The sequence below is a fragment of the Ursus maritimus genome, unplaced genomic scaffold (assembly GCF_017311325.1).
Source record: "Ursus maritimus isolate PB19 unplaced genomic scaffold, ASM1731132v1 scaffold_27, whole genome shotgun sequence".
Classification (NCBI taxonomy): domain Eukaryota; kingdom Metazoa; phylum Chordata; class Mammalia; order Carnivora; family Ursidae; genus Ursus; species Ursus maritimus.
In genome coordinates this window covers 37,966,328-37,993,742 of record NW_024425230.1, presented here as the reverse complement: position 1 = coordinate 37,993,742, position 27,415 = coordinate 37,966,328, and the positions used below count along the sequence as shown (strand labels likewise).

The 27,415-nt window shown below is 43.6% G+C and overlaps 1 protein-coding gene across 1 annotated transcript; it reads right to left on the bottom strand.

The window, feature by feature from the left end:
- Positions 1–1,772: 1,772 nt before the first annotated feature.
- On the bottom strand, positions 1,773–20,396 carry SPG21 (SPG21 abhydrolase domain containing, maspardin). Its single transcript, XM_008708590.2, has 9 exons — positions 20,154–20,396; positions 16,497–16,583; positions 13,691–13,852; positions 10,529–10,609; positions 9,457–9,602; positions 6,559–6,667; positions 5,609–5,716; positions 3,498–3,638; positions 1,773–2,467 (listed from the first exon to the last, which is right to left on the bottom strand). Exons 2-9 carry the CDS (start codon positions 16,557–16,559, stop codon positions 2,351–2,353), a joined length of 927 nt encoding a protein of 308 aa, XP_008706812.1. The 5' UTR covers positions 16,560–16,583; positions 20,154–20,396; the 3' UTR covers positions 1,773–2,350.
- Between the last annotated feature and the right edge of the window lie 7,019 nt (positions 20,397–27,415).

The window sequence follows — 27,415 nt, the reverse complement described above, 5'->3', positions numbered from 1 at the left end:
ACAGAAGTAGGGAAAGCACATTCCAAGCAAAAAGCACGGTCTGTGCGATGGCACAGTGGTGTGGACATGTATCTGTCTGGGGAATGGTGGAACCCAGGAAGCATGGAAAGAGGAGGAGGGATGAGCTGGTGGGGCAGGAGGGCCCCGTTCCTTCAGCCTCCGATGAGACTATTCCAATGGGCACGCCTAGCTCCAGAGCCCTACACGGTCCACTGGTGCTTGTCAGGCCTGCATCACAGCTCAGCTTCTCCCGTGCCCAATCTGCTTCCTTCCACAACCTCTGTCCCTTGAGCCTAAATAACCACCTTGCTCTTGAAGTTTCATCTCAGTATCTGCTCCGGCCTGAGACGTGGGGATGGGGGTGGAGCCCAAGATGGCTGAGTTTCTAGCTGGGGAATCTGGAACAGTGATACTGGGGACAGAGATGATGGTTTAGGAGAGAAGGGGCAGGTTTGGGCAGTGGGGACGTGGGTGTGCCCGTAGAAGGCCGCCCTGATAGGCCTGTTAGGTATTCAAGGCCAGCTCCAAATCATCTGGGGCTGGAAATGGCAGTCATCAGGGTGGAGAGCCAGGGAGTAGTTAAAGCTATCAGAATTTGAAACGAAAGCGGAGTGCAGTCCCACGGTCCATTGCTGGACCAGATGAGGAAGGGGCTGCTGACCCTGTGCAGCCCGGCCCCGTCCACAGGGGCTCCCTATTGGTTGGGAAGTAGCCTCAGATGCTAACAGTTAAAACATGAAGCCCTGCCTTCCTGGCTTACCAGGTGTTTCTATAACCCCCGACTGTTCTCGAGTCACAAGGTAGTCAGAGCAGCCGCTGGCCCATGTGGAAGATCACTGCTTTTAGGGATGGTTGGACCCAAGGTGGCATCCCAGCTCTGCCCTCCCCCCCTTGGCTGCTCCCAGTCTCCACGAGCTCACCTGTAAAACCAGCGTAATCAGAGTTGTGGTGGGGATGAAATCGGAAATATTATGGCTAACTCGATGTTCTGAGAACTTAAAGGGAAAGGAGCACTCATGCTGATTTTCTGGTCTAAACTGTACCTCAGAGAAACCAAATAGTTGATGAGGGGAAGATTCAAAAAAAAAAAAAAATCAGACAACTCTAGTTAATAAGTGGAGTGATAAAAATTAGAGTTCTCGTCACTGCTCTGCGTCCTCTAACACCACAGTGCATCTGTGCAGCGATCAGCAGTGGCAGCCAAACCATCGTGGGATTCCCCAGTGACGGCATCTGGCCAAGCCCGACCCCACCCAGCCACCTTCACCATGACCCAGGGACAGCCAGATGTTCCGTGCCTCCCGAGGTGACAGTGGGAAGCCCACAGCTCCGCCTATGAAGTGTTCTCGTCCAAAGGACTGCATGTGAGCCTGCCTGACCCTCTGGATGTAACTAGCAGTTTATGGGAAATACCAGGGGCATAGAAACGAGTTAAAGGACACCGTGAGGCTGTAATCGGCCAAATCCAGACTGTGGGGAAGTCCACAGAGCAAATGAGCCTATTTCTTCAACAAATTAATGCCAAGAAAAAAATAAGGAGGAATTTACAGTTTAAAAGATTTAAGAGACGTTTCCACTGAGGGGAGACAAGAAGGTGTGAAAAGTACCTGGCACGTACTGAAGCTCAGTACGAGCTACTGTGACTTTACGAAGAGCAAGCGGCACTTTAGTGACACGAAGTAACGCACCTAGTGTCACAGCACCGGCTTCTCACGGGGTCCTGCGTCCATGAGCCCAGCTGGGCAGCTACAGTAATCACCAAAGCCACTCACTGAAATTGAATTTTTATTCCAAATGACTGTAATGGCTAGAAAGACAACAGAACGGAAAATGATCTGCTTAACCGGAAATCAGAAGTCGTTGATTTTGCAGGAGGGCAAACGGTGGGGTGACGGACAGCCTTGGCACTTGGTAACGGTTCTAACCAACCACGAAAGCATAAAATAACCAGCGTCCTTCTGATACACAAGCTGGATGTGCGGCATTTACAGCAAATAACATAAAAAGAAAGGAGGAAAGAAAAGGAAAAAAAAAAAAACAACCAACACAAAATCCCAAACCTCAGAAATCAACATTCACTTAAGAACACAGTGGTGTGAGAAGACTTTTGTAGCAAAATTTTCACAATTCTTAAAATGGGAGTCTTCAAAAGTACTTCCTCAAATTCGAAAGCTAAAAAAAAAACCGAAGAGGGAACGGTTACACTGGCTTAGAAGAGCTGCCGCCTGTCACAAAGATGACAATCAGTCCTACTTCCAAACACAGTGATGGCCGGTGAACCCGACGACTGAACGCCGCTGATTGTACAAGAACTCTCTGGACCTCTCGTCATCAACAGGCGACGCCACAGCTATTGCTCCTCCTGACTGATGCTGAGGCCGCCCTTCTGCACCTCCAGCTCCTCAGCGCTGACCATCGACGGGTCAATGGCCGCGTATTTGGTTCCGTGGAACTGCAGCAAGTGGATCTGCAGAAACACAGGATCGTTACTTTAAGCGCCATGACAGCACAGCAACGGTTTACACTTCTAAAATGACGGAGTAACACACACTAATGAGAGAAAAAATTGGAAAACACAGGAAAGTCAAAGTGCAAAATTCTGGAAAACCGCAATCTGGGATCTTTGCTCCCTATGTCCTGTGTGACGGTGTCTCCAAGTTCCTACAGACCCTTCATCAACATCTTAACTGGTGGCGCGCTGCTCTGTGAGTAGGTGTTCACCCTCCCGCTTTGCTGCTGCGACGCCGGTCCTTCCCGTCCTCTGCTGCTCTCAGTAAGACCATGGCGGGGGTCTCCTGGCATCAAGCTTTTACGAATTTAGGGTCCTCTCCTTAGGATCCACTGCCGCAAGTGGATGATGGGGCCAAAGGACGCGACTGGTTTCTAAAGTTCTTGATACTTCTTGCCAAACTGCCAAAGCAATAATTTCTCATTGCTATTTTAATATCCATTTGGGTAGAGGATGAAGTGGCAGTTTTTGTTAGTTTTTATGTGTGTGGTTGTTTTTTTTAAGTTTCATTTATTTAACTAATCTCTACCCCCCATGTGGGGCTCAAACTCACAACGCTGAGGTCGGGAGTCGCACGCTCTTCTAAGCCAGCCAGGCGCCCGCCCCAGCGTGTGTTTTTTTAACGCATTAAAAATGGATCAGCAAGTGTCTTCATGAAGGTGTCCTGCTCTGACTGAATTCACTGTCTCCAGGAGGCAAGGTCGCACCATGGGACACGGCTACTTCGTATGTGTGGATGCGGGCCTGCTGTTCTTAGAAGAGATGGGAGGCAGAGAGTCACCCGACTGTCTCTAATATACCCGCTTGAATTCTGCTATAAATTATTAACGTCAACTACCTTTTTCAAGCGAATGCCTCATGCCTACAGAGAACTCTGTAGTTCTCTTATTCCACCATCAAACACAACAACAACAACAAAAGCAGCTTTATGTTTCAAAAACCGTACACTTTGGGTTCAAGGTGCTCTGGCCTCCAAGCCGGGACTCACCTGTACGTAGAGATTCACCTCGGCGCTTCTGCACAGGTAGGGGAAATTGCCTCCCGTTTTAAGGTGAGCCCTCCGGGCATTAGGATACAGTTTGTACATTTCTTCTTTAGCTTCGGTTGAAAGTGCACTCTGGTCAAATACCTTAAAAAAAACACACCATAAAGCTGAAGCCTACCGGTATTTTAATATGTTCTTTGCACATTGTGGAAAGTGCCTCCCAAAGCATTTCTTTCTTGTGAAGAGACACCGCTGAACCCTGGCCAGCCCGGGCCTTCTCCTGCTCATCCCTGGTGACTTGTAACTCCGACATAAGCTACAGATTTTATTGCCAAATGTCTCTTGCATTCACCGGGGGGAAAATTCTATCATGAATTTTTTCTCCTCAAACATAGCTAACTAAATTAATGGTGAATGCCAATTAATTTCAAAAAGATCACTGAAACCCCAAGAGAACTTTTAAATGTTATTATTACTTAAAAACAGCTACATAAGTAGTATATGCTCAGTGAACCCCCCCCCCAAAGTTTTAAGAGTATAAGAAAAAGTCCAGATCCCTTCCTGGGGGAGCCACTGTTAGCAGTTTGAAATATATGATTTTTAGGCATCTTTTAATGCCCACATCAACTTAACGTTCACACACACGCAAACAAGTTTTCAGAAAGTAATTTTTTAAATGAAGCGCACACACACACGAAAAGCATCTCCAGTGTGCTAAAACGTATACACAAGTTTTCAGTGACCATGTACCCAAGTGGTGAGCTCAGCTTTGAAAGATGGCCAAGGAGCGCAAATGCACCGTGAGGACCAAATATTTCACCAAGAGTACTGAAACGCTCTTGTCATGGTAAATGTCGGAATGCAGAGATTACAGTGGGGAATGAGAAGTTATTATTTACATGCTTGTAATGGATAATTTCCTGACAAAAATCAATTCTTAAAAATATGTCGATTTTAGCAATACATCCATTTATGAGGCAAAACAGTTATAAGATTTAAAAAATAAGCCCAAACCACAAGGAAATACCACTTTGCATCCATTAGAATGGCCATTATCAAAAAACAGGAAATAACAAGCGTTGGGGAGGATACGGAACAACTAGAACCCTTGGGAATTGCTGGTGGAATGTAAAATGGTACAGCCACTGTGGAAGATGGTATCACGGTTCCTCAAGAAGTTAAACACAGACTCACCACATGGCTCAGCAATTTCACTTCTAGGTATAGACCCAGAAGCGAAAGCAGGCGCTCGGGTATTTGTACACCAATACTCGGAGCAGCATGATTCGTAATAGTCAAAGGGGGCATAACCCAAATGCCCATCAACAGATGACTGGATAAATAAAATGCGGTATATCCTACACCAGAATATGATTCAGCCTCTAACACATACTACAACATGAACAACTGTGAAGACACAGAAGTACAAACACTACGTGATTCCACTTACGCGAGGTACGTAGAACAGTCAAATACACAGAGACAGAAGGTGTAATGTTGTTACCAGGGTCTGGGAGGAGGAGGGACTGGAGAGCTAGTGTTTAGTGGGTACAGAGTTTCACTTTGGGATGATGGAAAGTTCTGGAAATGGATGGTGGTGACAGTTTCACAACACTGTAAATGTACTTAATGCCACTAGACCGTACACTTAAATATGGTTCAAATGGTAAATTTTGTTATGTATATTTTACCACAACTCAAAAATATAAGCAGCAAGCTTTTGTGCTAATTAGACTTCATGGAATTCTTGATTCTTTGCCCCCGTGAGGCAACTGTGCTTTGCTGCACAGATGCGTAATAGCTGAAGTGGAACATTTGGTGAAGACAATAGCAAAAACACATCAAAATGGGTAAGGACTACCATGTTTGTTTACGTTTATTCTGATTTTAGTGGTGTTATTCCTACCGGGGAAAATATGGGATAAGCAATAAACTGATTGTTTTAGACTTGAAAAAGCTGGTGGGGGGCAGAGGGGTTGTTAAAAAAACAAAAAACAAAAAACAAGGCAGCATTTGAAGAGGCGCACTGAAAAATTATAAAATAATTATGAGGAAGCTCTTGAAATATACATTTAAAAAGGTAAAACATCTATTTTACTTAAAAGGAAGCTTACATCCATAATGGTGACAGGGATGTCCCGAATCTTATGAGGTTCCACGTAAGAATTTTGACAATTCAGGGTAAGCCTTGAAGCCAGTTCACTCTGACCCAAGCTTTCCAGCTGCAGAAAGAAACACACGCAAAGTTCTTGATTTAATTTTGTTCCTCACATTTACATTAAATCCACAGATAATATCTGTGCTTATAAAGGCGGCAATATATGTGGTGAGCCAGGTCACTAGAGAGGAAACAGTCTATCCGAGAGACCATGCACGGGGCCTCCCAGCTGGTGGCGCTGTTCTACGCTGGGGCGTTCAGGAGCCTTCCACCTGAACTGCCTCTTCAACCAAGTGCCTGTGGGCAGCAAGCCACTTCCCAAAGCCCCTGAGCGCCAGGTGAACACTCTGAAGAGACCTCAGAAAAAACCATCTAGCCCCACAGCCCCTAAATGCAAGTCTGCAGACCTGCTACTTCAGACTCTCCTCGGGGAGGAGAAGGAGGGGGACTAGAGTAAAAATACAAATACCCAGGCCCAATGCCCAGTGATTCCAGTTCAATGGGCTGGCGAGGCCTTGGAATCTGTATTTCTTTTTTGTTTTCAACAGGCTCCGTGCCCAACGTGGGGCTCAAACTCATGACCCCAAGATCAAGAGTCGCACGTCATACCAGCTGAACCAGCCAGTGCCCCTGGGATCTCTATTTTTAAAAGCTCCCCGCAAGTGATTGTGATGAATTACTTACCAGCAGTGACATCTGTTGCGTGTATTAAAGTAAATATGGAGGACTGCTTAACAGACATCTCTAATACATACTCAATGAGACCGGCGCATCGTCAGGAACATGGAGGACTGCTTAACAGACATCTCTAATACATACTCAATGAGACCGGTGCATCGTCAGGAACCGAGGAGACATGAAAATTCTTAGCACAAGGTGTCCCCATTCTAATGCCATGATCCTTACCCTGTCCACCATGAAATCAATAGCATCAGCCATCATAGGGTCCACTGGGCCAGATGAAAAGTTTCCAAGAACGATTTTTTTGAGCATAAATGATGGCATCAGCCAAAAGCTGTAAAACAAAGACCTGATAATTTAAATCTGCAAGACGACGCAAAAATAGAGAATATTCATTAGATACTGAAGCTTTGTATTAGCTAGGTACTTAGGATCCAAAGAAAAAAAAAGACCTAGTCTCTTCTTTCAAAGAGCTGGTTTTGAAGCATCTTGTTTTTATAAATATTTTCCCAAGCTCCCAAAGAGTTATAGTTTGACTAAAATTTTGAGGATGTAGAATAATTATAAGCAGTATTTCTTTTTTTTTTATAAAGATTTTATTTATTTATTTGACAGAGAGAGAGAGACAGCCAGCGAGACAGGGAACACAAGCAGAGGGAGTGGGAGAGGAAGAAGCAGGCTCCCAGTGGAGCAGGGAGCCCGATGCGGGGCTTGATGTGGGGCTCGATCCCAGAACCCCGGGATCACGCCCTCAGCCGAAGGCAGACGCTTAACAACTGAGCCACCCAGGCGCCCCTATAAGCAGTATTTCAAATACCTTTACCAAGGTAGACATTTTGACAATTCTGAGGATTTTTTTTTTTTTTTTAACTAATTGGCCTTATTTCCAATGGCTAAACTGTTTCCTTCAGAAAACTGAAAACCTGGGGCATCTGTGTGGCTCAGTCAGTTAAGTGGTTAACTCATGATTTCGGCTCAGGTCACGATCTTAGGGTTGTGGGATCCAGCCCCGCCTTGGGCTCCCTGCTCAGCAGGGAGTCTGCTGGAGATTCTCCCTCTGCCCCTCCTCCATCGTGCTAATATAAGTAAATAAATCTTAAAAAAACTCAAAACTGAAAACTTAATATCTCAGCTTTCAGGTTTATATCACCTTTTGTTTTTTTTAAAGATTTTATTTATTTATTTGACAGAGAGACAGCCAGCGAGAGAGGGAACACAAGGAGAGGAAGAAGCAGGCTCCCAGTGGAGCATGGAGCCTGATGCGGGGCTCGATCCCAGGACCCTGGGATCACGCCCTGAGCCGAAGGCAGACGCTTAACGACTGAGCCACCCAGGCGCCCCTATATCACCTTTTGATTGATATTTCAAAATAGCAAAATGAAAGAGTTATTGTACCTCCCAAAGTTTGCTACTAGTAGATTCAACTGAGCTAATTCAAGGCAATTCAAGCTATGAATTTCTATACATGAGTTTTGGTTGGTATTTATTCCATTAACTACAAATGTTGAGAGCCATTATACAGGATAAACACTATTTTCCCTACACCTATGCTGAAAATGACTTATGAAAGGAGCAGACTGCCTTCTGATGCGTGTTCTCCACGGAATGGCTTGTTGGAAGTTGAGCTTCCCTCACAAGGACAGCCGGCCATCTTTTGTAACCTCCTCCACCCCGCCCCCACAGCTTCCTTATGGTCTCAAGGCGATGCTGCCTAGCCCCCCTCTGTGAGCGCCTCGATGTGTGGCGCACAGACGCTCTGATACCCGAGAAAACGCAGCTCACGCGCAGGAGCACAAACAGCAGGGGCAGTCTTGGCTTCGGACAGTTAAAAAAACATTAAAATCATCAAAAATAATCAATGAGCTTTAGTGCCTTGTCTGGACATGAACTGTTTGCAGCTAACGTATGTAAGAAACTGTTGCACAAATGCTGAGCAAACTACTGAGATAACATCAGGAAAAGCTTTTAAAAAGAACAGAGAACAATTTTTTTTTAAGTAAGCTATATACCCAACGTGGGGCTCAGACTCATGACCGAGAGATCAAGAGTCACACAGTCTACCAAACGAGCCAGCCAGCTGCCCCTACAATTTTAAAGAGATGTGAAAATCAAGAAACCAATGTTTACCTATAGCATTCTGCGGAAATCAACCTAATCATACAGATACGTTTACTCACTGGGCCCCCCCCCCTTTTTTAGGGTAGAGCCTAGCCTTGCTAGCAATGAAAGAAACATTAAATCTGCTTTGAGGTACTACTAGATACTGCTCAAACTTCTTAGAATGGTATCTTCAATGAAAGGATTCAAAGGAAACAAGCACCCCACTGGTTGCCCCACAAGCGTTCCATTTCCATCTTCTGGAAGCTGACTACTCTTAACGTGTCATGATGTGCAAAACGTCTGCTGACAGACTAAATGTTCTAGTCCCTCTATTTTTGGAAACACATCTCAAGGAAATAACCCAGAAAGGGAAGGAAAAAAAGTAATTTGTACAAAGATTTCCAGTAGAACATGATGAAAAACTGGGGGAAGCCAAATGCCTGAAGACACTGTGTCAGTCAGTCTATAGCACTGTTTACACGAAACACTACGTGGAACAAGCAGAACTCTGTATTAGTTACACAGGCACTGCAGAGAAACTCTAAGAGCACACGAATGTACATTTAACAAAGCTAAACTAATTCAGAGTAACAGAAATAGCTGGACTCGGAGTTCATTCCATTCTTTTCTTCTGCAAAGTTGATTGTTTCTAATTTTATTTAAAAAATTTTTTTAAAGATTTATTTATTTGAGAGAGAGAAAACGAGTGGGAGGGGCAGAGGGGGAGGGAGAAGGAATCTCAAGCAGACTCCTCGCTGAGCGCAGAGCCCGACGCGGGGCTCCAGCTCACAACCCTGAGATCACGACCGGAGCCAAGACCAAGAGCTGGAAGCTCAACGGACTGCACCACCCAGGGGCCTCTGGTTGTAAGTTTAAAAGCAGGGGTAGTTTCAGTGACAGAGCTAGGTATAACCTCTTCCCCCCCGCTCCGTAGTGCAACAAAAAAACCCAAAAGTCAACATTTTAAAAATTCCACTGAACAAAAATCCTAAGAATTTTGGCCAAACGTTTATACGTTCTCACCTGTTTGCAGTCCAGGTCTGGTTGAAGATAGAGGTGTCACTGAAGGAATTACACAGGATGAGGGAATGGACTCTGGGAGATTTGTGTGTATATTCAGCAAATTTCTGGGCCAAAAAGCCGCCCAAGGAAGCCCCAAAAAGATGAACCTAATTGCAAACACACACAAGAAGGATACTAAAACAGTAATCAATCCTGAACATAAAGACCAAAAAACCCAGTTGCTTTAGTTATCACCAACCACAGACTATAACGCCACCACTAGTCATTAGACGAACTGTCCACAGCAGTTCGACACTTAGGAAATACTGTATTTAAATACAATTTATACGTCATGTCAGGAAAACAATCTGTGTATACAAATACGAGTTAAAAAACATATCCACAGATCGCACCAGAAAATGAAACCACTTAGTAATTTATGTTTAAGGAAACTATGATTTGGTAATTCTACTCTTAGGTACATACTCAAGAGAACCGAAAACATACGTCCACACACAAACTTGTACACGGATGTTCGGAGCAGTGGTATTTCTAACAGCCAAACAATGGCAACAACCCAAACGTGCATCAGCTGACACATGGATAAATAAAATGTGGTACAGCTATGCGACGGGGTGTTATCTGGCCACAGGGAGGAACGCGAAGTACTGACACAAGCTGCTACTTGGATGACCCATGCAAACGTTATGCTAAGTTGAAGAAGTCGGAAAAGACGAATATGGCATGATTCCATTTATATCAACTACCCAGAAGGAGGACATTTACACAGGCAGAAAGTAGATTAAGCTGCCAGGGCCAGTGGGAGGAAGGGTGAGGAGGGACTGTTAATGAGTACGGAGTTTCTTTTTGGGGTGAAAAAAAACAATGTCCTAAAATTGACTGTGGACATGGTTGCACCTGTCTGTGACTATATTAAAAACCACACTCACACACTTTAAAAGGGTAAATTGTATGGTGTGTGAATTATATCTCAAAAGAACTATCATTTAAAAATACAAAAGAAAGCACCGGCCTTTACAATGTAAATGTTGCATTAAAATCACATGTAAATAATTACTTTTAGGGGACTCACTTTATCCAGTTGTAAATGGTCTAAAAGTTTTCTGAATCCATCACAGAATTCAAGATGGTCCCAATAAACTGGATACTGCAACTGAAATAATAACAATTATTAATGAATAACAATATATATGAAAAATTTAGGACTCCCATAATAGCATTTCTTATTTCTCAAGCTCTGCTCCTTATTCAAACGATGTGAAAATAAGCTCTCACCTTCTTCTAAACTTTAAAATTCACATTTTACCTAACAGACCAATTTAAAAAAAGAATAGCACACCAGTGATATTATGTGAATAACAATTCCAATTCACATCTATTTCTTCTCCAAATAGCTAAGAAACTCTGAGGTTCATGGAGGAATAGGGCAGAATCCTTTCAAGTAAAGAAATACTGTTTGCCCTTAAACCCAACTTAATTCTAAATTATAGCTCAGGAGAACGCAAAAGAAAATTCTGTCTAGGGAGAATTCCCTATCTTTTTGGCAGCATGGCTTGAAGGGAGTATTCAATAAAATTGTTCCTCATTTTTAACTGGCTTAGTCATTCTATCTGATTTCTTGTACTTTTATTTGTGACCAAGAAAGCATGGTGCTTGACCCTACGTAGCCTATGATTGCTGCTGCTGAGGAGAAAAAGAACCACAAGTCACAAACTCCTTCTGAGGGGATTCCAGCTTGTCCCTAAGAATTCTCCTCTTTTTAATAAGGAAAAGCTGCCTGACAGGCTAGTTGTTTTAAGCACTTAGATTGATTTTTGTCGTTAACAACTCACTGGAATAGATACTGCCATGTATATAATAGGATAATTTTAGATTTGATGTAATTATGTTACTTTTAAAAATTTCATTTGTGGATAAGATTCCACTATTCTGACAGGATGGAGAACAGCCTCTCCCTGGCAGAAAATTTGAGAATTTCAGTCAGATGACAGAAAAGAAAGAAGATGATATATTTTTTTATTTTATTTTTTATTTTTCTTATTTAAGATTTTTAAAAATTTATTTATTTGACAGAGGGCACAAGCAGGGGGAAGCAGCAGGCAGAGGGAGAAGCAGGCTCCCCGCCGAGCAAGGAGCCTGACGTGGGGCTCGATCCCCGGACCCTGGAATCCATGACCTGAGCCAAAGGCAGATGCTTAACCGACTGAGCCGCCCAAGCGCCCCAAGAAGATATTTTTATGAAGCCTTTAATTTAAAGATATCTATGCCCTAGACAGGTGATGAAGTTGTACACAACTTAACACACAGATACACACATACACACAACACGACTGAGTACAAGAAAAACTGGAAATCTGAATAAGATCAGTGTATTGTATTAATCCCCTGGCTATGATATCCTACTGTAGTTTTATCGAATGTTACCACTGGGACAAACTGGGCAAAGTATAAAAGGGGTATCTCTGTACTATTTCTGACAACATGTGAATCTACAGTTATCTCAATAAAAACTTAAATGAGAAAACGACCCGTGCCTTTTAACTGTGAGATACTAACAAGTACCTAATTAGTTTTAAAATCCCCTGGAGTTAGACGCATAAAGACAAAGTAACTTTGAAGACACCACTGGCCTTTTCTATTTTATTTTTTTTAAAGATTTTATTTTTAAGTAATCTCTACACCCAACGTGGGGCTCAACCCACAACCCCGAGATCAAGAGTCACACGCTCCACCGACTGAGCCAGCCAGGCGCGCCTGGCCTTTTCTTTATTCATTATCTAGCTAATGAAATAAGGAAATCCCACATCAAGAAGCTTGAGGGCAAGAAGAAATATCTATCCAGAAGGCAAAGCGATCATGACCTGTCAGTCTAGAGCAATAAACACACAGCCAACTTCAGACAGTGCTCTAAAGTGGGAGGCGCCGTGGCCACTCAGTCTCCCCGCCCCCGGCTGCTTGACAGCGGCCGCCAGGAAAGGTACTACGGTGTCTCGGCCGCAGAGGACTGGGTTGCGGCCATCTTGCCCTCCTGAAATGCTGTTCACCAAGAGGAATTTATGAAAACCCAGAACAAGGGAGGATTATGTTGCAGAGACTCAAAACACACCATATGAGGAATGATTAAAGAATGCGGAGAATTTTGCCAGAGAAGAAAAGACCTTGGAGGAAGGCAGCAGGCGGTGCTGATCATAACTCGTTTCCTCCAGAAGGGCTGTCCGGAGAAAGAACTGGGATTTGTTTTGTGTGACCCTAGTTGGTGGTAAACCCAAGAGAATTTTCAGTTACCTTCCAAGAGAAGAGACTGCTCCTTCAGACAGTAAAAGAACAGTTACCTTCCAAGAGAAGAGATCTGGTCCGAGTTTTCTCTCCTTCGGAGAGTAAATAAAATAGTAACAGCAATACTCCCACAGGGAGACCTGTTTAGGTGTTACTATTCCAGCTCCCAGAAACAACTGCCAGCTCAAAGCCCAAGAGTCTCTCCTTCCTGGGAAGTTAGGAGACCAGGCTCCACTGTTACACAGTCGAGGCATGCCACAAAACTAGTCACAGACAACACTGCCTTCCTCACCTACACTGTTCTCGCAGAGGAGATTCGAGAATCATCAACGGGAAACTAGATTTGGTCCAAACTCGGTAATTAAATAACAATTAGAAACAAAAAACTTCTTAAGCAAATGCTGAGGGTATGCGCAGTCTAATTAATAAATCTCATCTCAACTGTTGAAGACTTAATTAAAGGAAGCGTTCAGTCACCTGAACTTAGCAGACCCCTCTGCTGGGTAATAGTGCACGTGCAGCTCCCCCGGATGCAGCGGTGCAATGAACTAGGAGGGGAAATGGAGTCAGAAAACTCAAGCCGGTTCTCCGTCCACTGCCTAGTGGCCATGACCTGCCATGATCACCCAAATGGCCTGGACCTCCATTTCCTCACCTATAAACAAGCCGATGCTTCCTACCGTTCAGACTTTAGAGAATGAACATAAAAGCTGGGCACGAGCTCTCCACAGAGGTCTGTCCCCTCTGCTTCTCTGTATGTCCCTGTGCTGTACCGCCTTCCTTCAAAAGGTTTCATTTCACATTTAAAAAAGGGAAAACAGTATCTTCCTTCAATTTAAAAAAAAAAAAAAAGCAACCCCCCCATGCCCATTACTATAATCAGAAACAGAAGCACACACCTACAAAAAACCCCACGATATGTGGACTCGAACCGTAATACTGAGCCAATAATACTTACAGCTATAACCCGGTAACCCCATCCAGTCAAAGCCAAAATCTGCCGGAAAAATACATCTGCAGTTCCACTGACAGGGGGAAGAAATATCAGAGGACACCTGATATTTCTGGGGCCTGCATCATACAGCGACCATATTTTACTATCATCATCATCCACGATAATCTGGAGGGAAAGGTGTAAGAAAAAAACGGAAAACCTTACGGATTTGGTTTTATATCGTTACTTTACACTATAATTTCTCTGACAATTTTAATGCCACTGCCTTGGTTCTTACAAGGTACCCTGGGGATCACACCAGACTAGCATGTTTAATAAACTGCTTTGGTCTCTTTTTCCCTCTTCAGTGCTAACATATTACACAGAATGGCTTCAGACTCTTCCAAAGAGCTGCTTTTTTTTTAAATCAGTTTTTAAATTTTCTTTCCCATCTGTGATTACATGAAGCCTGTTCTGTTTACCATTAAACAGTAAACCCCGTGCGTGGCATTTATTTCTTCCCCAAACTTCTGGCTTTGCGTGTGTGTAGGAGGCAATCTGCAGAGTCAGCCTCCAGTGCTGTCCAGAGGGGAGAAAAGACTCCAGGCGCACAGGACAAACTAGGGGGAGACAGTACCACTCAGGAGATGCTTCTGGAACCTGATCCAGACCACACCTCTGAGGGGGAGACTCTTGCTAGAGAGGACGGACGCTGCAGCTGTAGGTGTCCCTGTCCTGGAAGAATGTTTCAAACCAGTCAGGTGCACGGAGCGGACACAGGAAAAAACTGGCTTTCTTGGGAAAAGAGGGTAGGGAGCAGGAAGGGCCTCAGAAACCTTCTTGAATTAGTGGTTCTTAACCCAACAGGGAAAAAGGACGAGCATTAAATGAGCTGAGACGAGCCAAGCGCTCGGCGCTGAGTTTGGCAGGTATTTTATGTTGAGAGAGTGTCAGATATTAGTATTATTCACTGCATGACTGTTTCTGTTTTCTTTGGCTGACTTTTTGGTGGGATTTGGAAAAGTGCATTAACTGCCTGAACTTTTGCCAATGCAAATCAATATCTATCCTACTTTTACATTAAAAAATTCAAGGCCTCCAGGTTCTATTTTCTGAGAGCTCCTAACTGGCAGCGCTGTGGGCCCATGGTGTCACTGCGGATGGCAACGCTGACTGGGATCACAGGCATCAGTGAGAGCGGACAAACGGGGCAAGGTAAAGTCCAGAGGACCCTAACAATTCTCTTTTGGACTTCCCCAGATCTCAGACGATGACAATATTTCATATTCGTGATTTTGCCCTTTGTATTTTGCCACTTACAATTTTGCTTTTCATTGTTTTTTGAGGTTTTGTTTTTTTGTTTCTTTTTGCTATGATTGTGGTAAAAATCTCTTAATGGTCTTTCATAGTGCCCACAATAAATCCCAATCTTGTAGTAATAACATTCACATGAGATAAGATATTCAGATCTCTAAAATTTTCTAGGAAATTATTTCAATCCATTTGGAGTAAGTTTATCACTTCAATGTTCCCAGAGTTCCCTGAATGGCAAATTTGTCAGAATTTTATTTGATAATTTTAGAAGACACAGTATCTCTTTGATAATTTAAAATCTAGCACCACGAAATTTCAAGCAAACTTAATCACGACTCGTGGACCAGACTGACCTGACAGCTGGAGAAAATTACATCAATGAAACTACTTGCTATAACTACTTCTAAGTATATTTCGATAAGTTTGGGTTGTTTTGGGTCTGGTGATCAGCTTGCTGAGAAAGTGAGTCCATCCAGAGGAGCTCACATGGGTTACTTGAGGGGACGGGACAAAGTAGAGGAATCCCAGGAACCAATTATATTTTAGCATGGGCAGTGTTTCCCAGGGAACAAGAAGGAAGGGAGGCTCCTTTTCATAAGCAGTCAAGTGCATCTGGCTTTGAAGCCAGATTAATTTGATTATAATCCAGACTCTACCAGGCTATGTGACCTTTAACATGTTAACCTCTCTGAACCTCGGTTTTCTCATCTGTGAAATGGGCATCACTACCCACTTTCTTAAACTGTCGGAAGACTTCAATAAGGTATCTGGGGACTTCCTCCAACACTGTCGGTTATACAGCAGATATTCTGTTTACACTTGGAGGAGAACTGTATGCCAAATTCTATATGGAGAACAGTTCTGTCATTAATTCAAACCTGCATGGTACTTCTACAGATGTCTACCCTGACAAAAGGATTATAACAGAGACATAGAAGATTTTCAGATCATTGTACTCTCATACTTCTGCAAAGGGATCAGCAAAGATTTTGCTCTGTGGCTTAACTAGCCTTTGTCTAGTGTGATCCCCAAACATTTGGGGTTAATTAGGGACTCAGAGTCAGCAAACTTCAACATAACTGCTTAGGGTTTTTGGACATCCCAGGCAAATAAGGTTTCCTGAAGATGACTACGACTGTAAACAGAGGATCTGTGTGACCCAATGTAAATCTTAAATCTGAGGAACAGGAAAAGGCTTTGTAACAGAATCTGATTGTACTTACTATAAGTGGCTGTTACTGCAAGCTTTCCACTACCCAGAGTACACATATTCCTGCTTGCTTAAATATATAAAAGCAATTATAAAATAATGAGTATAGTTATACCCACTTTTACTCTTGAGTGAGTCTCAAAAGTTGATTGCACTTGACAAAGAGGTGAACTTTATGCTCTGCAACCCACAGTCATGACACTTGGCAATAACCTTTAATCTCAAATACTAAGGCATAACATCTCAGTCATAAACAAAAACAATACAAGATTTTGCAAATAAGAGGTGTAGTAAAACCATACATACCTTTTTAAGGGGAACTGTACTTCTAAACCAGTTATAATCAGGAGAGACTTTAATCTCTCCCATGATTAGCTGAAATGGAGGTTAAGCCTGAAATAAAAGCATGTGATGTTTCATGTCAAGAATTCATGTTTACATCAGAACTAAATGCAGAGTCTGGTCTAGCTATACCAACAATACGTTAAATGGTAAAACCAAGGCAATGGACTATTTTACTTCTCAGGAGATACTTAAGCCACAGAAAACAATTTGGTGAAATCCTATAGTCATAGAGCAGGAAGGGGCCCTGAGAGATAATGACTCTAACTCCCTTAGTTCCACCAGATGAAGAATCCAGTCCAGGAAATTTAAATGACTTACCAGAGATCCTATGGCTATTACAGAGCTAGACCCAGAGGCAGGGGAGTCTTTTCTGACATCAGACTGCCCGTCCTAGTTAAATGGTTGCAAACTCTGTCGACAGTATCTTAGGAATACCTATGTGTTGGCAATATCTTAGGAATCCACTTTAACAAAGATGGAGAATCACAGGGAACAGTCCACACTCGGGAAAGGCGGGTAACATGAGCGGGTCTCCTGATCACTTCACAAAATGCCCCAAATCTAGCTCTAGTGGAACATAACTTCAGAACTTCACATGCAGGTCTTAATGCAAAATACAGGAAAATTTGCTGCTCACCTTGGTGTGGTTAAAAGTGATAAAACCTCCTCTAAAAGATCTATGATAAAATACCAGAATAGGCTTGAAGGCACTATATCTGGCAACAAAATATGTGCCTTTAGAAAAAATATGTGGTCTTTTGTTGTGAGCTTAGTGATTTCTAGCTTTCATAGCTCTGTGACCTTGGAAAAGTCACTGACCCTCTCTGGGCTTATTTTCTCATCTATGACTGTTTCACCACTGTATCTCCAAAACCTAGAACAGTGCTTGGCACACAGCAGGTATTATCCATTGACGAAATGGATGACTATGTCCTAGGAAGACTGGATCAGGCAATCCCAGAGTCCCTTCTGACCCAGGCCTCTAAGAGCTTTGGACTGGCTGGGCATCTTCAATTGAAAGGCTGCCCCTCTTTGCTCAGGCATCTGTGTTATGTCATAATAGGAACCTGAAATTATAGTTCCCTGTTGCAGATTCTCATTGCCAAATGAGGAACTTCCACCCACTGGTTTGGAAGGATTCAAATACTTACTGTTCATCCTGTCCTCTACCCCCAGGGTAAGCCTGGATTTCCTAACAGGGCTAGGATGTGTTCAAGACCATAAGACTTAACTCCTGGGCTGACTCTGAACTGTCATTTTAAGGGGGCAGGGGGCTTCTCTGGACTGGCCAGGAGCTGGGGCTCTAAACCCAATGAAACTCGTCCCTTTTGGCCCCCCACTCTGCTGTCTTAGGAGTACAGGGAACTCAACAGTCTTAACAGTTACCTCTAACCTTGCGGGGATTACTACACAAAACCTCAAGGAGATGGTAAATGTAGACATCCATTAGTAAACTTGATTTACAACCCTGACATTGTAATAATGGTCTGTTCTCTCAAGGCTAGGATGGTAATTTTAGAGAAGTCTGTTAAAATCATAAGTTGCTCTAAAGAGCACCAAGAATACCATTAGCCAGTCTTATGCTGAAATCAGTGTGCACAGATGTAGGTATAATTCATATTGGAATAAAGAAAATCATTCTTTGCATATCTATTTTCTCTTAACAAATATTAACATGTTAAAAAAAACTAAGCCATTTGAACCTACTCGGTAGGTTTATAAAACACCTATGCGCCTTAAAGCCAGACAGTTAGCGTCTCAATTTGCCAAACTTGGGATAAATTATTCATTTTGGGAATCGGCTACAAGGTACAAACCAAACTATCGCACAGATCACACGCAGATCATACACAGGCACGAGCATTCACGGTCATCCACCTCTTCCCGCAGCAGTAAGTAGAAAGAGGCTCCTTACCACAGTCCTGGGTATCACTCGCAACCAACTCAGTATTGTAACATATTACAACTAATCTCACTGGATGGAGAGATTCCACCCAACTGTGACTGAATTTTTGTAGGGCAAGTGATTTTAACACTTGTGCTAGCTTGGCAGCACATGGAAGGTAAGAAAGACACCAAATGTTGCATATGACCAACTGACGTCTAAGTTTAAAAAAGAAAAAAAAAAGCTTACTGCTGCAAAGGGAAAGCAGCTGTGAGTTGTATGAAAAGGAAGTTTGTTCTCCTAGCTCTTTCATTCACTAAAGGGGTATACTTTTCCAAGTCACAAGAGGAACATTCTGTATGTGGCAAAAAAAGGTTAACTGAGATTGTGACCAAACTGGTCAGTATTAAATAAGAAAAAAATGAGGATCATGAGCTCAACACTGACTTGATCTCTCACAATTCAATTCTTCACAAAAACAAAAGCACCTGTTCTTGCTGGTGGGAAAACGGCTGCAGAGATCAGCCTTAATCTTGCCTAAAGAAACGCCCTCCTCGGGGAGTGCTTTCGACACCCAGTCCTCTCTGGCCCTTGAGGTGCTGGACAATAAAATTGCCAATTGTGAGTGTGCACCAAGAATTACATGCACTTATCCCTCAGGGTTTCGACAGAACCTGACAATCAACAAAATCATCTTTAAAAATGTGTAAGTCACATAACCAGCTTAACTAGTCAGAGGTTTTTGGATCCTTTATCTCAATCTGTATTTGATCCACATACGGACAATCTGTGATTATTAATACCAGAAATAAGTAAATATTAGAACCTGAGAGTCTCTAGGTGATGCAACTGGTTTTTTTTACTGCAAGTCTCCATAACTCACCACACCAGTAGATAGCTATCCTTTTTTCAGATCTCTTCAGGGGAAGATGTATCCCTCTTTTCTTCTGGAACTTATTCCACTATTGTCTAAACCTCATGGGAGGCAAAGCTGCCTACTTGACATTTCTTCTGTGACACCTCATCTTGTGCTGTCTTGGGATAAAAGCTCTTGGAAATTTGCACACAGCTATTAAGTTTCTCCTTAGTCTCTTGAGTCTTTCTGCTAACAAGAGCTGGAACATTGTACGAGAAGACAAAGCAGCAGCATAAATGCAGAATTTATAACTCCCCAGGAAAGCCAGAAGAGGAAAAGCAAATACTCTAGTCCTGCTACTTTCCTCATCCCTCATCCACAAGGCTCACACCTGGCAATGACAAAGACATTTGTCACTTTCAGGCTGAGGTGCAATCTCCAAAATAACTAGCTTCTTTCTGCTGAAGCTCTTAAAAGTTGAAAAACATATTCCTGGGATGCAGCAGTGTATCCCCAGGGCCGGATTACAGCAGTACGCTCTGGTCAAGAGCCCCCCTCCACCCCCACCCCAGATGATCCAAACACAGACCCCACCCTCTCCCAGTCCCACCGTGAAAGCCTTAAAAGGGCAGGGTCACAGGTACACCGACCATCCCACGAACTCGAACTCGACCTCAGACAGACAGACACACACACACACACATACACAGAGGGACGTGCGATCACGTGCATAGTCACATGGACCAGCCCACTAGGGGCCACACTAACAAAGTCACAACGACGGAGGCAGCCGCGCACACTACATACACACCCACTTGCAAGCCTATACACATCACACACCCACACCCCGCTTCCCAGGGCCTCGCCCACCCCTCACCTGCCGTGGCCTCCCCCACGTCCCTTTCCCTCCTCCCCAAGGCGGCTCTTCCGTCCAGTAGGGACGCGGGCCGTGGACGCGGCTGGGCCCGGGTCACCGCCGGCAGCCGGAGCGCTCAGTACCCGCAGGCGCAGCGGGCTGTGGGGGCGAGCTGGAGGGCCGGCCTCCGAGGGGCGGGGCGCGCGGCGGGGCGAGCCTGGGCCGCCGCGCTCCCCCTTCCCGAACGGTCCGCGCAGTGGGCGCGAGCCTCTCGCTTCCGGGTTCGGAGGAGGCGGGGCCACGTTATGAGGAAGGGGCGGGGCTGCGTGGCTCCGGCGGTCACCATGACGACAGGACGAGATGGAGACCAAGGTGAGAGACTCCCGGCGCTTTAAGGACATCTTGCCAGTTGGGAATCGGCGACCGCCTTGGAGGTGGCGGCGGGTGCGGGGAAGAGGTCCGAGTTGCCTCTGGGTCAGCTCTAGGTCACCCATTAGATCGGGAACCGAGGGAGAGATTGTGCGAGTGGCAGAAGGGGCGCCTGAATCCTTGGGACCTGCCTCTGCCTTCAGTTCGCGCCCTCCTGGAGGAAGCAGGTGCGGACCGTTTTCTCTCCACCACGTAAAGCTTTGGGGGACCCCTTTGGGCTACAGTCTTTGGTGAACAGAAATTTATATACTGTCTTTGCTTGGCAAGATTTTTTTTTCCTCTTGGCATAACCAAAGACCTCCTCCGTAGTCCTCCCCTGTAACATCCCTCACAACACTTTCCAGACTTGGGTAGACATCCTGAGGGATTTCTGAGAACAGCTCCCACCAGGCCTCCAGCTCCTGCATCACTTTCCCTTAAAGGAATAGAGAATATTAGTTTATTTATAAACATTCTTCAGCAGAATGTGGCAGAGGTTACTCAGGCATTTGCAGTTTGCTGAAAGAATGTATAATACGGTTGGATAACGTGTAAATCTTGTTTGAAGTCTTTTTGTGATCTTGCAACAAGGTCCTGTTGAAAGTGCCTCTCCCTAATCTGTTTTAGGGAATGCTTATACCTTGTTTAAAGCCTTTGGTTTGTGCCCTTACCCCGGCAACTGTTTATGGGATTGAGGTCAGGGGAGAATCTGAGTAAATTGCATCCTTAGTCATGAACTCTGCCTTGCTGCTCATGCTCTGCCTTGCTGCTCATGAACGTTGGGTCCCAGTCTAGAACTTCGACAAATCCCAGAGGCATTCCCCAAGAGCACAATCACGGTTTAGCCCCCGGCTCCCCACCCCATCACTTCTTTCAGAATTTTCAGTCAGTAATAGGAAGTGATCTTTTATTATAAGCACCAGGTCCGTGTATAGGGCATGTTTCTACAGAAGACTTTTAACCTGAGGCTTTTTCCTCAAAACTTTGTAATAGTTCAATGCATGGAATAATTGCCAAATCACTGGTTGTATGTGAAGACCATTATGGATACTCATTATGTATGTCTCCCCAGGTGGGCTATGAGCTTTAATTTAGGGCAAAAGGAAGAGTAATCAACCAGTGTCTTAGCACATGATTTGACTCATAGTAGGTACTAAACGTATATTCGATGAATTAATGAGAGAATAAATAAATCTATCCACACATATACCTAACAGTGGATTCCTTATTTCCCACACCCCCGGACCTCGCTTTAGAAACAGCCCTAATGAGATTTAAGCTATGGATATGCCTAAATATATTAGAAGTCCTTATTCTGTTAGTTTGGTAGTAATTTTTAATTTGACTGTTGATTTCATTATGTAGGTTTTTTGTTGCATGTGAACTTTTATTATAATGTAAAAGATCAAACCCAAAGGAATGAATGTTTTCTTTCCCTGAGAAAAGGATCCCATGGTCACGTTTGGATCTTCAGTTGTCCTGTAACACATGGCAGGCACGTTATCCATTCCCTAATCCGGACAAGGAACATTTAATTCTCTGTGAATTCCAGCTGTCCTGTAATTGCACAACTGCAGGGAGCAAGCTTTTGACCCAGGGCAGGCCATGGTCCAGGCAGGCCTGGTGGATATGGCTGTGAGGGTTTGCAGCTGTCATGGTTGGGGTCTTCCATACGGTTCCCACAGCACCAATCCCTGTGTGGGAATCCCACTTAAAAACTGGAATGTTCACAAAATACTCTGTGAATACCAGGCAAAGTAAACAGAGGGCCAGCTGGTTCTCAGAATTGCCCAAACCCAAGCTCTATCCTTCAAATTGTTCTTTCAGTAGGATAATATTTGTTTTAAAACACACGTGCAAAATAACCCTAGATATATCTCTTATGCATGTATGTACATACACCAAATGGAATAGCAGTTACCTCTGAGGAGAAACTGGAAGGTGGAAGGGTGGTGAAGACCCTTGGCTTTAGATTTAGTATTTGAATTTATGTAAGAATGTATTCAAATATTATTGTATGATTTAAAAATAATTAAAAGCAATTATATTCATGCTCTAAGCCCTGCTCCTTCTTTCATAGCTCCCTACTGGGGGCACCTGGGTGCCTCAGTCGGTTAAGCATCTACCTTCGGCTCAGGTCATGATACCAGAGTCCTGGGATTGAGCCTCACATCATTGGGCTCTCTGATCAGCGGGTAGTCTTCTTCTCCCTCTCCCTCTCCCTGCTGCTCCCTCTGCTCTGCTTGTGTTCTGTCTCTGTCAAATGGATAGAGCAAAGAAAGAAAGATAGATAGAGAGAGAGAGAGAGAGAGAGAGAGAAAGAAAGAAAGAAAAGAAAAGAAAAGAAAAGAAAAGAAAAGAAAAGAAAAAAGAAAAGAAAGAAAAAAAGCCCCCTACTGCCTACAAGCTAAAGTCCAAGGTCCACAGGCAAGAGCAGGTCTGGCTCTCTCAAAGGGCGCCCAATACCCTATGAGGTCTCAAACCTCTAGGTGTTTATATATACTCTTCCCTCCACTTAGAATGCCTCTTCCACCTGACCCACTAGAGTGAATTACCTCAATTTTACCCCCAGAAACCATGGCTGTGTGAAAAAGCAAAAGAGAAACGAAACACTTCGTTTTTCACAGTAATACCAGTTCTTAGAATACCATTCTTTAAAGCTGCCCAGGATACATTTGACTACAGCATCGTATAGCAAATTATGCTGAGACCCAAGACCGAAAATGAAGGCTGTTTCCTTACTGCCAGACCCGGTCTGTGTCAGATACCTGCCACACTGGATTATAGGGATCAGACACAGAGTGGGGATTCTGGAACTGCCCAACAAAGATGCTGACATGTGTATTCTGTAGCTTGCTACCTACCGAACAAAGGTCCTATGAAAAAGTTATATACAGTTTTTTTTTTTTTTTTTAGAACTTGTTCTGTTTTTTAAGATTTTTATTTATTTGAGAGAGAGAGCTTGAGTAGGAGGGGGAGGGGCAGGGAGCAAGGGAGAAGCGAGCCAGACATGGGTCTTAATCCCAGGACCCTGGGATCATGACCTGAGCTGAAGGCAGACACTTAACTGACTGAGCCACCCAGGCACCCCCCCCCCAATCAAACTTTTAAAAAGCAGCCTGCACAAAAAAATGCCTCTCTATGGAAACAATATTTTACCTTCTTATGTAAGTTAATGTTTATCCATTGTTAACATTTTAATATAAAAGTTCCTAAGCAAAGGTAACACATCTTTTTTTATCATCTGACAACTTAGCATCTCATTAATGTTTCTTCTGTAAGTAACAATGTGATAATATATCTTCTGGAATAAAAGTTACAATAAAGGACCCTAGAAAACAAGAACTGTACTATTATACTACAAAATAAAGCAGCTTCTCTCTGTAGGGTTCTAGAAGACTTTATGAATTCTTAGAGCTAATACAGACTGTGATTAAGTAGTAAGTGAAATGAGAAGATCTTTTTAGAAGACATTGTGTAGTATGGCGCCTACATGTTAATAGGCACTCAATTAGCATGGCTCCCACTGCTTTGTCCTTGAGCACCAAAGCCTAACACATTAAATTCCCCGATCAAGGATAAAAACATTTGCAAATAGAGGCAGGGTTAGGAGAGTGGTTAGGCCCACAGACTGGTGTCAGACCAGTGGAGTGTGAACTCCATCATATCTACCACTTATTAGCTATTTAATGTTCTGGAAAAATGAGGATGGAGAACAATATCTGCCTCACAAGGTTATTTGTAATGATAAAATGAGATAGTTCAGGTCAAGTCCTTGGAAATCTGGCTAGCACTCAGTAAATGTTAGCTAGTAATAATGCTTCCGAGAGCCTACTGTGTTCCAGGCAGTGCCAGGTGTATTACGTATATATATTCCTCACGACATCCCTTGCAAAGTAGGTACAATTTTCATTTCGTAGATAAGGAAATGGATTTAGAGAGGGTGAGTAGCCAGCCTAGACCTAGGGTCAGCGGCAGGGCTCATGCCATGCTTGTTGAGTCTGTCTGCCTTTCAAAATCTATCTTCACTTTGAAATTGTTTGATGAATATTAAGAAAAGTGAAAAGTTGTACTGTCTTAAATACAAAGTATAAAACAATAAACTTCTTTCAGCAGCCATTCTCAAGAGCTCGATTTTATGCTCAGATAAACTTTTGTACCCAAATCAAACCATGGGTAAAATTCTTTTTTTTTTTTTTAACAGAATTTACTGGGGTCTTGAGGTTCTAATAGTATTGTCACTAGCTAGCTTTTGCTAAGTCCCTGTTTCGTCATCTCTTAAATGAAATTTTGAGTTACTAAATCATAGAACCTTTCCTACTCTAAAATTCTTTTCTTCCTGTTGGTCTAAAGGCATCTCAGCAAGCTGTTGCTGCCATCCAGAGGAGAAAATATTGTTGCAGGCTCGAGAAGGCATTCTAGCAGTATTAGACTGTGCTGACAATAATATCTAGGACTTAGTGAGTATCTACTATGTGCCAGGCAGTTCCTTGGGCATATTCTATGTGTTTCTTTTCTGCAAGGTAGGTATTACCCATGTTTTAACTTGAGAAATCATTAAGGAATTTAAGAAACTTGATATAGGTCACCCAGCTTTTAATAAGTAACTGAATTCTGTTTTGAATCTGATTTTTTTCTGCAATGACAGGAACCAAAATAGAAGCATCTTGCATAAGGAGGCAACGTTTTTGCAAATCCATCCTTTCAGCAAGAGCACAGAATATGCTGTGTTCCTGGGAGGACCCTGGACCTAGGGGTCAGCACATAGTTCCGTGTGCGCCTCTTAAGCTAGTTAAAGCTATTACTACTCTAGCATAAAAATTATTTGTTGAGTGTGCTAAAATGCAGAGTCCTGTATCAAAAGACTGTGATTCAAGGTCTGGAGTTGGGCTCAGGAATCTATATTTTGGGGTGCCTGGGTGGCTCAGTCAGTTAAGCAACTGACTTCTGATCTCAGCTCATGTCATGATCTCAGGGTCTTGTGTTCAAGCCCCATGTTGGGCTCCATGCTGGGGTGGAGACTACTTAAAAAAAAGGGGGGGGGGCATCTACACTTTATGTATGTATGTATGTAATCTACATTTTAAACTGGTGGTCCAGGTGACTCTGGCTTAGCTGAGAAACTCTGCCTAGTCATACTGGATTGTGGTTTCTAGAGAGGGGCCTGAAACTGTAAATATAGTTTCCTGAGGCCCAGCTGGGATGTGTACCATTTACCTTTTCAAAATGAACTGCTAACTGCAGATGGCATTTCTAAACCCAATGTTTGCCCTCCAGGCCCAGGATGGGCTTGAGGCTCTCTGGATGGGAAACTGCCCTCTCTGAGTGGGTCTTGCCCTCTTGCCTCAAGATTTCATAGGTATAAAAGGTATTTCAAAGTATACCAATTGTGCCAATCATGATGTCCAGCTTCCCTTTCCAGCTCACTCAGCCTCATCAACAGCCCCCTATGCAGCATTAGGCAGTATTTTTTGGCAGGTAAAATCATGGGGACTGGACTGGGTCTTGACTCACAGTCTGGTCAAGTGCTAGAGGGGATCTGGCATCAGAGATTCTGCCCAGCAAGGCCAATGGTAATTAGCGAAATAATACAGACTCTGCCCAGAATGTGGGTGGCAGACCTGAGACCATTCACCACTAGGCAGTAAGAGAGCAGAAGGGATCAGCAGAAAGCTGTGCCCTCAGGAAGGTTCTCCACTCCCTGTGGCAACGTCTGAGTGGGCAGTTCCTGAGGTCCCCTGCATTTACCACGTCTGCACACCTGCACGTTCCTAGATGGCACTGATTCGAATTCTCTCTGAATTCCATAACATGACCATAGCCCCTGAAGGGGGAAGTTAAGTGCTCCATGCATATTAACTGAAAACAACAGCAAAAAAGCACTTTCACAGTCACTGATTCTCAAAACTATCTGGGGAGTATTTTTTGTTTTTAAATCTTCAGCCCCATTTCATGTATGAGGAAACTAAAGGTCAGTAAAGTTAAGTGACTTGGTAGAGACCAAAGAGCTAATCAGTGATGGAGTCAAAACTCTCCATCAGAATAGAATTCCTGAATGATAATCCACATTCTCACTTCTATAGCAAAAATCTTGTAAATTCTCCCCCCACCCCTGGCCCCATAACTGTGGCTATAGTTTAGATCTTCACATTTCTAACTTCCCACCAGAACTTCCTGCCACAGCTTTTACCTCCTCCTTACCTTCCACCCCACTACCAAAGTTACCTTTCCAAAAGGCTAATCTGGTCGTCACTTCCCTGTTTAACGCATGGAAGACAAAGGTCCAAAGTCTCATGGTTTTCAAAGTCCTCGGTGAAGTGGCCCTCCTGTCTTGTTCTTCCTGTCTCGTCTCCATCCACTCTATTCCATTCATGTCAGTTCTTGCAGTTGCTTCCCAAACTATGCTCTTTCCCCTGTGTTTAACATGCCGTTTGCTGCTCTTCCATGATCCACTCTTAGCTTCTTCCCAGCCAGGTGCCCATCCATCTGTAAGCATGTAACTAACTCATACGTTGAAGAGAATGCATAGCAAATTTGTGGTTTAAAAATGATAATAAAGGCTATCGTGCTCCTACCATCCCATTAAGGAACACGTTGCCATAACCCCATGTGAGACAGTGTTTTTTTATGCCTCTGTGCCTCTGTACGCACTAGAATGCTTTAGTCCGCGTGGTGAACTCATCATCATTTGGAACCTCGGATTCAGCTTTCCCTCCTCTGGAAAGCCTCCACTGAATCCCGAGGGAGACTTAATGCTTCCATTATGCCCCCATTATGGCATTCGTAACAGGATTGTATTTGCTTTCATGTTTGCCTCCCCAGTAGATTGAACAGACCAAATATTATTTAATCTCTGTCTCTCCAGCAAGCAGCAT